Raw genomic sequence first — 13,287 nt, 5'->3', positions numbered from 1 at the left:
CTGTGCCTCTTTCACCTCAGACAGTTGAAGAAGTTTGGTATGGCTCCCAAATCTGAGAACTTTCTACAGGGGCACAATTGAGAGCATCTTGACTGGTTGCGTCATTGCCTGGTGTGGGAACTGTACTTCCTTCGGTTGCAGGACTCTGCAGAGAGTGGTGTGGACAACTCAGAGCATCTGCAGATGTGAGCTTCCCACTATTCAAGACATTTACAAAAGCAGATGTGTGAAAAAGGCCTGAAGGATCACTGGGGACCCGAATCACCCCCACCACAAACTGTTCCAGCTGCTACATCCGGGAAATGATACCATATAACCATATAACAATTACAGCACTGAAACAGGCCATCTCGGCCCTTCTAGTCCGTGCTGCAGCATAAAAGCTAGGACCAACAGGTCCAATACAGCTTTTTCCACCAGGCCATCAGACTGATTAATTCATGCTGTTACGATTATATTTCTATGTTATATCAACTGTCCTGTTGTACATACAATTTATTATAAATTACAATAAATTGCACATTGCACATTTAGACAGAGATGTAACATGTAGATTTTTACTCCTCATGTACATGAAGGATGTAAGCAATAAAATCAATTCAATTCATTTCAAAAAACCACCTTCACCACCTGTCTACCTGTTTTGCCACTTTCAGGCAATTATGTAATGGTACCCTTGGGTCTCATCTATTCTGCAACACTTTCCAGGGTTCTCAGTACATCCCAACTTGTTTTAACTTACCAAGATTTACTTCACACTTCTCTGAGTTAATTCCATCTGCCATTTCTTTACCCATTTTCCCAGTTGATCTGTATCTTGTTGTAATCTTGGATGACCTTCTTCACTATTTGCTATGTCATCAGTTCTGGTGTTATCTGCAAATATATTAATTATGCCATCCATGTTCTCATTCAGATCAATAATATACAGGACCCAGTACTGTATTGGTCACAGGCCTTCAGTTTGAAAAACAATCCTTCATTATCACCCTCTGACTTCTACTACCAAGCCACTTTTGTATCTATTGACGAGCTCACTGAAGATCCCTGTCACCTTGTGGACGAGCCAACCCATGGGGACCTTGTCAAAGGGCTTTATAAAGTCAACGTAGACAATAACTATCGCTCTACCTTTCTCGGTCCCTTTCGTCACCTCTTCAAAAAACTCCGTCAAACTCATGAGACATGAACATAGTCACAGTGACTTTAGCCTTTTCAAATGCAGATAGATTCTGTTTCTCAGAATCTCTTCCAGTAACTTCCCCACTACTGATGTTGGGCTCACTGGACTGTTATTCCCTGGCTTTTTTTTTTCTGTAGCCCATTTTAAATAAAGGCACAACATTAGCCACCCTCATGTCTTCTGTTACCTCACCCGTGATTACATCTCTGGCAGGGGTCCTTTCCTTGTTTCCCACGGGTTCCTTGGATACACTTGGTCAGTTCCTGGGGAATTAGCCACCTTTATATGTTTCAGCAGTACCAATACCTCCTCCTTTGTAATGTAGATGTTTCACGACAACTCTGTTCTCTTCCCTGAACTCACTAGCTTCCACGTTAGGCCATTGTTTGACTAATCTGTGGGTCAGCCCCCTGACTTTAGATAACAGTCCCCAGGTATTCACAAGAAGGTCAACCAGACTTGGAGTGACTTGCTATGTCCAAGTTTGGTGATTTACTAAATGCTGTTTAGTCTGTCTGACATTTCTCTTTCTCTGCATTAATATAGTAGTAATTGAGTAGCTTGCTGGGCCCAGAGGGAAGTTAAAGCCAAACTTATTGTCTGGGTCTGGGTCGCATACAGTAGAGACCTGGTGAGAATGGCTGATGTTCTCCAAGAAGGACTTGAGAGAACCGATTGAGTTTCACAATAATCTGCTTATTTCATGATCCACACTACTCAGGATATTTTTTCTTTCAAAATTCAATTACAAATTATTTTTTAACTAATAGTACATTCCACCATTGCTGAAGCAAGGTTTAAAATCATATCTCTGGATTGCTAGCCAAGCTGTAAGCTTATTGGCAACACACAAACTCCTGTAAGAACTCATCTGGTCAGATATATGGAAGGTAATGAACAGTCAGCGTTTTGTGTCAGACCCTTCATATGATTGAAAGAATGAAGAGGATAGCCAGTATAAAAATGCTGAGGAGTAAGGGGTGGAGCAAAAGCTGGCAGCAGAGGTAGATCCAGGTGAGGGGGGATGGTAGGCAAATGAGTGGGGTGTGAGAATTATGTCAAAACCCCCCTATCATCTGCAGTCACTTGTGTCTCTGTAAGCTTATTAGCCTGAAACTCACCTACTCCGTCACCACCATCAAGCCTTCAGGGACAAAATCTTTTAACAGTGAGAACAGGTTCCAATAAATTCCATTGATAGACATCCAAGGAAATCACTAGATGTCGCTGCAGTAAAAATTCAGATTTGTCTTCCAAAACATGATTTGGAAAGTAGTGGTTTACTTTTTAGATTATAAGGATTCCTTGGGAACATTGCACAAGGCTCCAGCTATGGTTCTGTTTGTAAATCTGTTGTAATTCTACTTTTAGCACATTCCCACATGGAATAAGGGCACACCTGGACAGGCGCCTCCATAATATACTGGGTGATTCAGAGGCATCTTCTCAGGACTATAAAACAAACAAAGGAGTAGATACAAATGAAAGCAAACCTGAGGAGCTCGCTGATCAAGGTGCAATGCATATAGATCAGGTAAGGCTGCAAGGTGAGGGAGATTGGCTGACAGTGCAATGCTTCAATATTGTAGTGGATATAAATCACATAAATACATCACAGGCATATCCCTCCCTACCATCGGTAGTACTTATAGGAGGTGTAGCCTCAAGAAGGCATCATCCATTATCAAAGATTCCCAGTATCTGGGCCTTGCCACGTTCTTCCAGCTACCATTTGGCAGGAATTCCCACACCACTAGGTTCAAGAAGGGAAGTAACAAACAGAATAGCTCTAATTATTAATGCAGCAGCACTATGATCCTTCAGTAATTTTGCATTAAAATGGGCATATTTTTGTTTTTCTTGTGTATGCTGGTTATATAATGCTATGTGCATATGACATTGTAAGTAGGGTTTTCATTGCAGCTGTGCATACATGTACAGATGAGAATAGACTTTGACTTTGTTTTTTTTTGTAATTTATTTTTTATTGAAGTTCATCATCAAACAAACATTTCCATAAGATGTATTTCAGATACTGTACATATATATCATATAATCACATTTGCCACAAATCTCCACATAATATTTATCTGAGGTATACACCTATAGAAAAGAGAGGAAAGAAAGAACAAGCAAAAGGAGAAAACTATGTACAAGTAGTGAGTGATTTTTTTTTAACATCATATTCATTGATTTGTGAGAATAAAATCAGGCCTATGATGTGTTATGTAGTTAAATCATTTTTTCCCAGTACAAATCAAACTCTTCCAATTTATGATTAACAGATGCTGTTATCTTCTCCATTTTGTAAATGTCCATTGTAATTTCCATCCATGCATTTAGAGTTGGGCTCTCCTGTGGTAACCATTTCCTGATAAGAGTCTTTTTACCAGCCACCAGCAGTATATTCATTAAATATTTATCCCTTTTCAACCATTCTTGAGGTATATACCCAAAATATATGGTCTTACTTTCTAAGGGTATTTCACATTTAAAGATGCCTTGTAGGGCATTGTGTATCCCACTCCAATAGTCTTTGAAAACGAGGCATTCCCAGAAAATATGATAATGGTTTGCATTTTGATTTCCACAAATTCTCCAGCAAACAGGGAGGTTACTATCATAATGGGATTTCTGAGAGGGTGTAATAAAATATCTTATTAAGTTTTTCCATCCAAACTGCCTCCATTTCTGTGAACTGGTACACTTCCATTGATACCTCCATATTATTGTCCATTCTTCCTCAGATATAATTATCCCTCCTTCCTTCTCCCATTTTGTTTTAATGTATGAAGTCAAATGTGTTTTAAGATTTGACAAACCCTTATACACACTTGAAATGATTCTACTACCATTATCTGAATTATATGCTTTTCTAAATAGCTCTATCAAACATGCACTTGCCTTGGTTACATTTTTAACCCTTCTATTAACGTACTGTCACATCTGTAAATACTAGTAAAAGTCTTGTTTTTCTAATAAATGTTTCTCTTTAAGCATTTCAAAACTGGACAGTGTTCCTTCTTTCATTATATTGTAAAGAACTGGTATTCCTTTAGCTGTCCAGTCCTTAAATCTAGCATCCAATTTATTTGGCTTAAAATCCGAGTCATATGCACACCATTTAAGAATTACAATATCTCCCTCTAGTTTATATTCTTTTATAATAGTTTTCCATATTTTCAGAGTCTATTTCACCCATGGGTTATCAGTAGTATTTATGTAACCTTGTAGGTTGTTATCAGCCAAAATTGCCTGCATAGGGATGGAAAGTATCCTCTCGTCAATGTTTTTCCGTTGAGTATCATATGATGGGTTGCACCAGCATATCACAGCTCTCAACTGTGCTGCAAAATAATAATCTCTAAGAGAAGGTAGGCCCCATCCCCCCCTTTTCCTTGACTAATTGCAAAGTTTTAAGACGAACTCTAGGCCTTTTACCTTGCCATATATATCTTGATAACATTTTGTTCCATTCATTGAATTGATTTTGGTCAATCTCTGTTGGTAGGGTCTGAAAGAGATATAATAGTCTGGGCAATATATTCATTTTAATGGATTCAATCCTTGAACTGAGAATAAAAAGGGAATTAGGCTCCATCTTGTTATGTAAGATCATAAGACAAAGGAGCAGAAGTCGGCCATTTGGCCGATTGAGTCTGCTCTGCCATTTTATAATGAGCTGATCCATTCTTCCATTTAGTCCCAGTCCCCCTGCCTTCTCACCATAACCTTTGATGCCCTTACTCAGATACCTATCAATATCTGCCTTAAATACACCTAATGACTTGGCCTCCCGTGGCAACAAATACCACAGATTCACCACCCTCTGGCTAAGAAAATTTCTTCGCATCTCTGTTCTGAATGGGCGCCCTTCAATCCTTAAATCATACCCTCTCGTACTAGACCTCCCCATCATGGGAAACAACTTTGCCACATCCTCTCTGTCTATGCTTTTCAACACTGGAAATGTTTCTGAAGTCTCCCCTCATTCTTCTAAACTCCCAGGAATACAGTCCAAGAGCGGACAAACGTTCCTCATATGTTAACCCTCTCATTCCCGGAATCATTCTAGTAAATCTTCTCTGTACCCTCTCCAATGTCAGCACATCCTTTCTTAAATAAGGAGCCCAAAACTGCCCACAGTACTCCAAGTGAGGTCTTACCAGCGCCTTATAGAGCCTCAACATCACATCCCTGCTCCTATACTCTATTCCTCTAGAAATGAATGCCAACATTGCATTCGCCTTCTTCACCACCGGACTCAACCTGGTGGTTAACCTTAAGGGTATCCTGCACGAGGACTCCCAAGTCCCGTTGCATCTCAGAACTTTGAATTCTCTCCCCACTTAAATAATAGTCTGCCCATTTATTTCTTCCGTCAAAGTGCATAATCATAAACTTTCCAACATTGTATTTCATTTGCCACTTCTTTGCCTGTTCTTCCAATCTATCCAAGTCTCTCTGCAGACTCTGTTTCCTCAGCACTACCAGCCCCTCCACCTATCTTTGTATCATCAGCAAAGTTAGCCACAAAGCCATCTATTCCATAATCCAAATCGTTGATGTACAACTTAAAAAGAAGCAGCCCCAACAAGGACTTTTGTGGAACACCACTGGTAACTGGCAGCCAAGCAGGATAGCATCCCTTTATTCCCACTCTCTGTTTCCTGCCAATCAGCCAATGCCCTATCCACGTATGTAACTTTCCTGTAATTCCATGGGCTCTTATCTTATTAAGCAGCCTCATGTGTGGCACCTTGTTAAAGGCCTTCTGAAAATCCAAATATACAACATCCACTGCGTCTCCCTTGTCTAGCCTAGTTGAAATATCCTCAAAAAATTGTAAAAGGTTTGTCAGGCAGGATTTTTCTTTAAGGAAACCATGCTGAGTTCTGCCTATCTTGTCATATGCCTCCAGGTACTCAGTAACCTCATTCTTGACAACTGACTCCAACAACTTCCCAACCACCGCTGTCAAGCTAGCAGGTCTATAATTTCCTTTTTGCTTCCTTGCCCCCTTTTTAAATAGTGGAGTGACATTTGCAATTTTCCAGTCCTCCAGAACCATGCCAGAATCTATCGGCTTTTGAAAGATCATTGCTAATACCTCCACAATCTCCACAGTTACTTCCTTCGGAACAAGAGGGTGCATTCCATCTGGTCTGGGAGATTTATCTATCCTTAGACTATTCAACTTCCTGAGTACTTCCTCTGTTGCTAATTGTGACTGTGCACACTTCTCTTCCCTGCCACCCTTGAGTGTCCGGTATACTGCTGATGTCTTCCTCAGTGAAGACTGATGCAAAATACTCGTTCATTTCCTCTGCCATCTCTTTATCTCCCATTACAATTTCTCCAGCATCATTTTCTATTGGTCCTATATCTACTCTCACCTGTCTTTTGCTCTTTATATACTTGAAAAAGCTTTTGGTATCCTCTTTGATATTATTTGCTAGCTTCCTTTCATAGTTCATCTTTTCCCCTTTAATGGCCTTCTTAGTTTCCTTTTGTAAGCTTTTAAAAACTTCCCAATTCTCTGTCTTCCCACTAATTTTTGCTTCCTTGTATGCCCTCCCCTTTGCTTTAACTTTGGCTTTGACTTCTCTTGTCAACCACGGTTGCATCCTTTTTCCATTCGAAAATTTCTTCTTTTTTGGAATATACCTGTCTTTCACCTTCCTCACCTCTCGCATAAACTCCAGCCACTGCTGCTCTGCCGTCTTTCCCGCCAGTGTCCCTTTCCAGTCAACTTTGGCCAGTTCCTCTCTCATGCCACTGTAATTTCCTTTACTCCACTGAAATACCAACATATCGGATTTCGGCTTCTCTTTTTCAAATTTCACAGTGAACTCAATCATGTTATGATCACTGCCTCCTAAGGGTTCCTTCACCTCAATCTCTCTAATCACCTCTGGTTCATTACACAATACCCAATCCAGTACAGCCGATCCCCTACTGGGCTCAACAACAAGCTGTTCTAAAAAGCCATCTCACAGACATTCTATAAATTCTCTCTTGAGATCCAGTGTGGACCTAATTTTCCCAATCCACTGGCATGTTAAAATACCCCACAATTATCATAACACTGCCCTTCTGACAAGTCTTTTCTATTTCCTGTTGTAATTTGTAGTCCATATCACTGCAGCTGTTTGGAGGCCAATAAATAACTGCCATCAGGGTCCTTTTACCCCTGCGATTTCTTAGCTCAACCATAAAGATTCTGCACCATCCAATCCTATGTCACCTCTTTCTAATGATTTGATATCATTGCTTACCAATAAAGCCACGCCACCCCCTCTGCTTACCTGGCTATCCTTCTCATAAACCGTGTATCCTTGGACGTTCAGCTCCCAGAGACATGCATCCTTTAACCACGTCTCAGTGATGACCACAATATCATACCTGCCAATCTGTAGCTGTACGACAAGATCATCCACCTTATTCCTTATGCTGTGTGCATTTAAGTACAACACCTTGAGACCAGTATTTGATACTTTTTGTTTTGATTGCACTGCAACTTTATTACACTGCAACTCATCCCAATGGTTGCAAATTTGCCCCATCACCTGCCTGACTTTCCTGACATCCTTACTGCTCACTATCTTAGATTTATTTCTGTTTTCCCCTTCCTCCGCTCTATCATTCTGGTTCCCATCCCCCTGCCAAATTAGTTTAAACCCTCCCTAACAGCTCTATTAAACCTTCCCGCCAGGATATTGGTCTCCTTCGGGTTCAGGTATAATCCGTCCATACTTCCCCCAGAAGAGATCCCAATGATCCAAGAATCTGAAGCCCTGCCCCTTGCACCAGTCTCTTCCTTAATCAGTCATAGCTTCCTTAATTTTTTATATATGTAGGCGGATAATTACATTCTGATAATTTTGCCAAATCTTTTGGCATAATGATGCCTAAATATTTGACAGACTCTGTTTGCCATGCCCAGGGATATCTACTTTCAATTTCTCCTGGTGGGCTATAGTTATATGAAAGTAATTTATGTTGATCTTGTATCCTGAAAATTGACCCTATTGTTCAAAGGATTGCCTCAATTTAGGTAAAGAGTATGTTGATTGCCCAAGATCGATCAAAATGTCATCCGTGTAACAGGCCAATTTATGCTTTGTCCCTTTAATAGTAATTCCCCTGATATCTTCATTTTGTCTGATGTATTGAGCTAATGGTTCCAAACATAATGTGAAGAGTAGCGGTGCCCATGCACAACCCTGTCTCGTGCCCCTTTCTAGGGTAAAACTATTTGATAAATATCCATTGATCTTAATCCGAGCAGTAGGATTGTCATATACTGTCTGTATTGTTTTAATAATTGTGTCATGTAAACCAAATCTATGTAAAACTCTAAAGAAAATTTCAATTAACCGAATCAAATGCCTTTTCAGCATTCATGTTTATCACTATTGCTTCAATTTTATTTTTTTGTATATGATCCATAATGTGGTGTCCTTCGTATATTGTCTTGTGTTTAGCATTGTTGTATAAAACCTGTCTGATCATTATGTATCAGTGTGGGTAGAAACTCTTCTAATCATTTGGCCATGATGGAGATAAATCTATAATCCACATTAAGAACGAATATTGGTCTAAATGACCCACATTCCATTTTATCCTCGCCTTCTTTCGGTATAGCTGAGATTATCACCTCCTTCCAGCTGGGTGGCATTTGTGCCTTTCTTAGAGCCCAGTTCAGTGTGGAGAGTAAAACAGGAATTAGCTCTTTTTAAAATTCTTTATACCACCCTGCTTTATATCCATCTGATCCTGGTGACCTGCTTGATTTAAGCCTACTAATTGCAGTTTTTATTTCAGCTTCAGTTATGTCAGCAGTCATCGTTCTATCTTGTTCTTCGCTTAAAGTGGGTAACTCTAAAGAATTCAGGAAGGTGTCAATTTGGATTATGCTTCCCCCTGGAACTTTGGAATATAGAGTTTTGTCAAACACTTCAAAAGCTTCTTGAATTTCACTTAGCTTATTTTTTTTTTTATCACTTTTGTTCTTGGATCCCTAATTCTGTGAATTGTATTTTCTGCTATTTTTTTTTCAGTTTCCATGCCAGTATTTTCATAGATTTAGATCCACTTTCATAGTGTCTGTGTTTCAGAAACATTAAATTTTTCCTGATTTCTTGTGTAGCCAAGCTATTAATTTCATTCCTAATTTTTAAAATTTCCTCTAATGTATTCTGTGTCAAACTCAATTTGTGTTTTTTTTCTAGTTCCTTCAGCCTATTTTTAATTCCGCTAATGTTTTATTCCATATTTTTTTCTTATATGAAGATATCGCTATAATTTTCCCGCCTAAAACAGCCTTCAGAGTATCCCATAGAATGGGAGGTGAAACCTCTCCATTATCATTGAATTCTAAGTAAAGACCAATTTCTTTTTTAATTTATTCCTTAAAATAGGGATCATTGAGTAGAACTGAATTTAGTTTCCAAATAGTATTCTTTGGTTGTAGGTCAAAATCAACAGATAAATATATAGGTGCATGGTCACTTACATCTATTGTCCCAATTCCACAGATGTTTATTTTGTCTTTGTCTTTTGCAAATATTATAAAATAGTCTATTCTTGTATATACAGAATGGGGGGGTGCAGAATAATGAGTGTAATCCCTTCTGTCGGGGAAAATGTCCCTCCTTATATCAATTAGACCATCATCTTCAAAAAGTGTGTTAAATTTCTTATATAAGGACTTATTTCATAGGTTTTTCTATTGAAAGAGTAAGTTTGGTTGTAATTGTAAATTTAAGTGCCCCCCACATATCAAGAGAACTTTTGTTTCCGTTACCATAATATTAGTGATTTTCTGGAAGAAACTAATATCACTTTCTGGAGGTGCGTATATATTCAATAGAGTAACTGAATTTCTGTCTATATTCCCCCTTACCAGAATATATCATGGAACATAGAACATAGAATAGTACAGCACAGTACAGGCCCTTCGGCCCATAATGTTGTGCCGACCCTCAAACCCTGCCTCCCATATAAGCCCCCACCTTAGATTCCTCCATATACCTGTCTAGTAGTCTCTTAAACTTCACTAGTGTATCTGCCTCCACCACTGACTCAGGCAGTGCATTCCATGCACCAACCACTCTCTGAGTAAAAAAACCTTCCTCTAATATTCCCCTTGAACTTCCCACCCCTTACCTTAAAGCCATGTCCTCTTGTATTGAGCAGTGGTGCCCTGGGGAAGAGGCGCTGGCTATCCACTCTATCTATTCCTCTTATTATCTTGTACACCTCTATCATGTCTCCTCTCATCCTCCTTCTCTCCAACGAGTAAAGCCCTAGCTCCCTTAATCTCTGATCATAATGCATACTTTCTAAACCAGGCAGCATCCTGGTAAATCTCCTCTGTACCCTTTCCAATGCTTCCACATCCTTCCTATAGTGAGGTGACCAGAACTGGACACAATGCTCCAAGTGTGGCCTAACCAGAGTTTTATAGAGCTGCATCATTACATCGCAACTCTTAAACTCTATCCCTCAACTTATGAAAGCCTACACCCCATAAGCTTTCTTAACTACCCTATCCACCTGTGAGGCAACTTTCAGGGATCTGTGGACATGTACCTCAAGATCCCTCTGCTCCTCCACACTACCAAGTATCCTGCCATTTACTTTGTACTCTGCCTTGGAGTTTGTCCTTCCAAAGTGTACCACCTCATACCTCTCCGGGTTGAATTCCATCTGCCACTTCTCAGCCCACTTCTGCATCCTATCAATGTCTCTCTGCAATCTTCGACAATCCTCTACACTATCCACAACACCACTAACCTTTGTGTCGTCTGCAAACTTGCCAACCCACCCTTCTACCCCCACATCCAGGTCGTTAATAAAAATCACGAAAAGTAGAGGTCCCAGAACAGATCCTTGTGGGACACCACTAGTCACAATCCTCCAATCTGAATGTACTCCCTCCTTATCTGCCCTCCTTATCTCCCATTTCGAATACTTTTTCAAAATTTAGCTTGCTTGAGATGAGAATAGCAACTCCTCTCCAATGTCCTGATTTATATGAGGAGAAAAACAAATTAGTGAAGCCCATTCTCTTTAGTTTTCCATGCTCATTATTACTAAAGTGAGTTTGCTGTAAATATACTACATGGGCTTGTTGTTTCTTCATTTTTGATAGAATTTTACTGCATTTGATTGGATTTAACAGCCCATTGACATTAAAAGAAATGAATTTTACTTTGTCCTTAGCCATGTGTATTTATCTGTCAGTATATCGTTGAAATTGGCAGAATAAATCTTAATCAATCTATTCCCTGAACCAATAAGGACCAAGAAACGTGAATGAAAAAAAAAGGTAAGGAAGGTGTGATTCCAAGGCTGAGGTCTCTAGTAGATGACCCTGGGTTGAGCTAGAGGAAAAGTCTAGCCATGGAGGATAGCTTCTACCTGTGAGTTGAGGCCCCACTGCAGTACCCATAAAAGTAAGTGAAAAAAACTATGTCCATTACACAGAAAAGATTTCCCTGTGTATTCCTCCCATGTATATATTCTCATTTAGGTGGGGAAAAAGGAGTGAATGAATGAATAAAAAATAAATTAATTGAGTAATATAAAATCCACATTGTAATATGTATCTCTTGAGGTAAGTATAGCACCGTCTATGTTTGCTTCTGTTTAGCTTATCAACACTTTTGAAATTAGTCAGACCTTATGGCTGTTCTGGAGGGGGTGAGGGCTGTCTTCTGAAAATTCAGTCTCTTCCTGATATTCCTCTCTCACCCTCCTCCCGTCCCCTGCTTCCTCGATTCTCTCACTATTTCCCAAGCAGAGCGGGATAGCTGCTCAGCCAGGCTTTCCCTCGGTTTGATCATGCTGATGGGCAACCCTCTGTCCTTCATGTCGGCAGTCGTTTCTTCCACTGTCTGATACAGCTGATAAAACACTCACAGTTTAGCAGGGTACGGAGTCTGGAAGCTAATCTTTCTTTGCTTTAATACTCACTTTGCTTCAGAATATTCCTTACGATTCTGCAGGACCGCTGGGGGGTAATCTTGATCAAAATATATTCATTTCCTGTTCAAAAATACCTTCTTCTTTCCCCAGGCCTTGTGCAGAATCTCTGCTTTGGTTTTGTACCAAAGGAATCTAATTACTATTGATCGTGGCTTATTTTCCCTGTCTCCAGAAGGCCTTGGGACGAGCGTGCAGTGTGCTCTCTCAATGTCAAGTTCCATAGTCAAGGGAACCTTCAGCGTGAACTGTAGTAACCTTTCTACAAACTCCACCATAGACAACCCCTCCGCTCCTTTGGGAACATTATATATCCTGATATTCTTCTGTCGTGACCTTCCTTCTTGGTTGAGTAGTTTATTTTCCTGTTGATTTAACACCTTTATCATCTCACTTAGCAACCGTTCCATGTTTTGAACGCGATCTTCCACCTTTTCAATTCGTGCCTCTGCCACCGCTATTTTTTGATTAACGTTGGTGAGCGCTAACTTGATATCATTTAATTGCTGTTTTGTCTTTTTGGAATTCCTATATCTCTTCCAGAATTTTTATTAAATTTGCCGCTTCGCCTGAATGAGGCCCAGTCTCAGCCTCACTACCACGTGCTCGTGTAGGAGAGTCGCTCGTTGCACCCTCCTCGTCCACAGGCTCCGCAGTGACGCTTTTTTTTATCTCCATTCCTTTTCGCCATTCTTGCCCCCCTTACCAGTTCAGATATTTTCGAGCGATTTTGTGTTTGGCGGATTAACTTGGCAAAATAAGCATTTTTCTGGAGGAGCTATTATTTTAGGCTGCCATTCTGGATGATGATGTCACTGGAACCCCTTGAGTTTGGTTTTAAAGCCATGAAGGAAGGAAGTCCTGGTGACAGTGCAATGCTTTAATACTCCACTGAACTTGGCAAATGGAGTATAATGTGGAAAAATGCAAATATGTTTATTTTGGAAGAAAATATAAAATAAATATCTAAATGGTGGGAGATTGCAGAGCTCAGCAATATCAAAGGAGCTGGGTGTCCTGCCGCGCGATGTGCAAAAAGCTGGTATACAGAGAGCAAGTAATTAGGAAAGTGAACAGGATGTTACTGCTTATTGTTGGCAGAATGGAATACA

General features: G+C 39.9%; 1 protein-coding gene across 1 annotated transcript in view; it reads left to right on the top strand.

The window, feature by feature from the left end:
• The window catches only part of LOC140193014 (dynein axonemal heavy chain 6-like), a gene marked incomplete at its 3' end in the record, with an annotated part of 382,778 nt that overhangs the window by 60,045 nt on the left and 309,446 nt on the right, over positions 1-13,287 (top strand). Inside the window, exon 10 of the mRNA XM_072250467.1 lies at positions 2,555-2,717. Within this exon, the coding sequence (XP_072106568.1) occupies positions 2,555-2,717 (163 nt within the window). The remainder of the gene's footprint in view (positions 1-2,554; positions 2,718-13,287) is intronic.

This window comes from Mobula birostris, unplaced genomic scaffold (assembly GCF_030028105.1).
Source record: "Mobula birostris isolate sMobBir1 unplaced genomic scaffold, sMobBir1.hap1 scaffold_348, whole genome shotgun sequence".
Taxonomy (NCBI): Eukaryota; Metazoa; Chordata; class Chondrichthyes; order Myliobatiformes; family Myliobatidae; genus Mobula; species Mobula birostris.
Note: the sequence above shows the minus strand (reverse complement) of the source record. Positions and strands in the feature narration are given on the sequence as shown.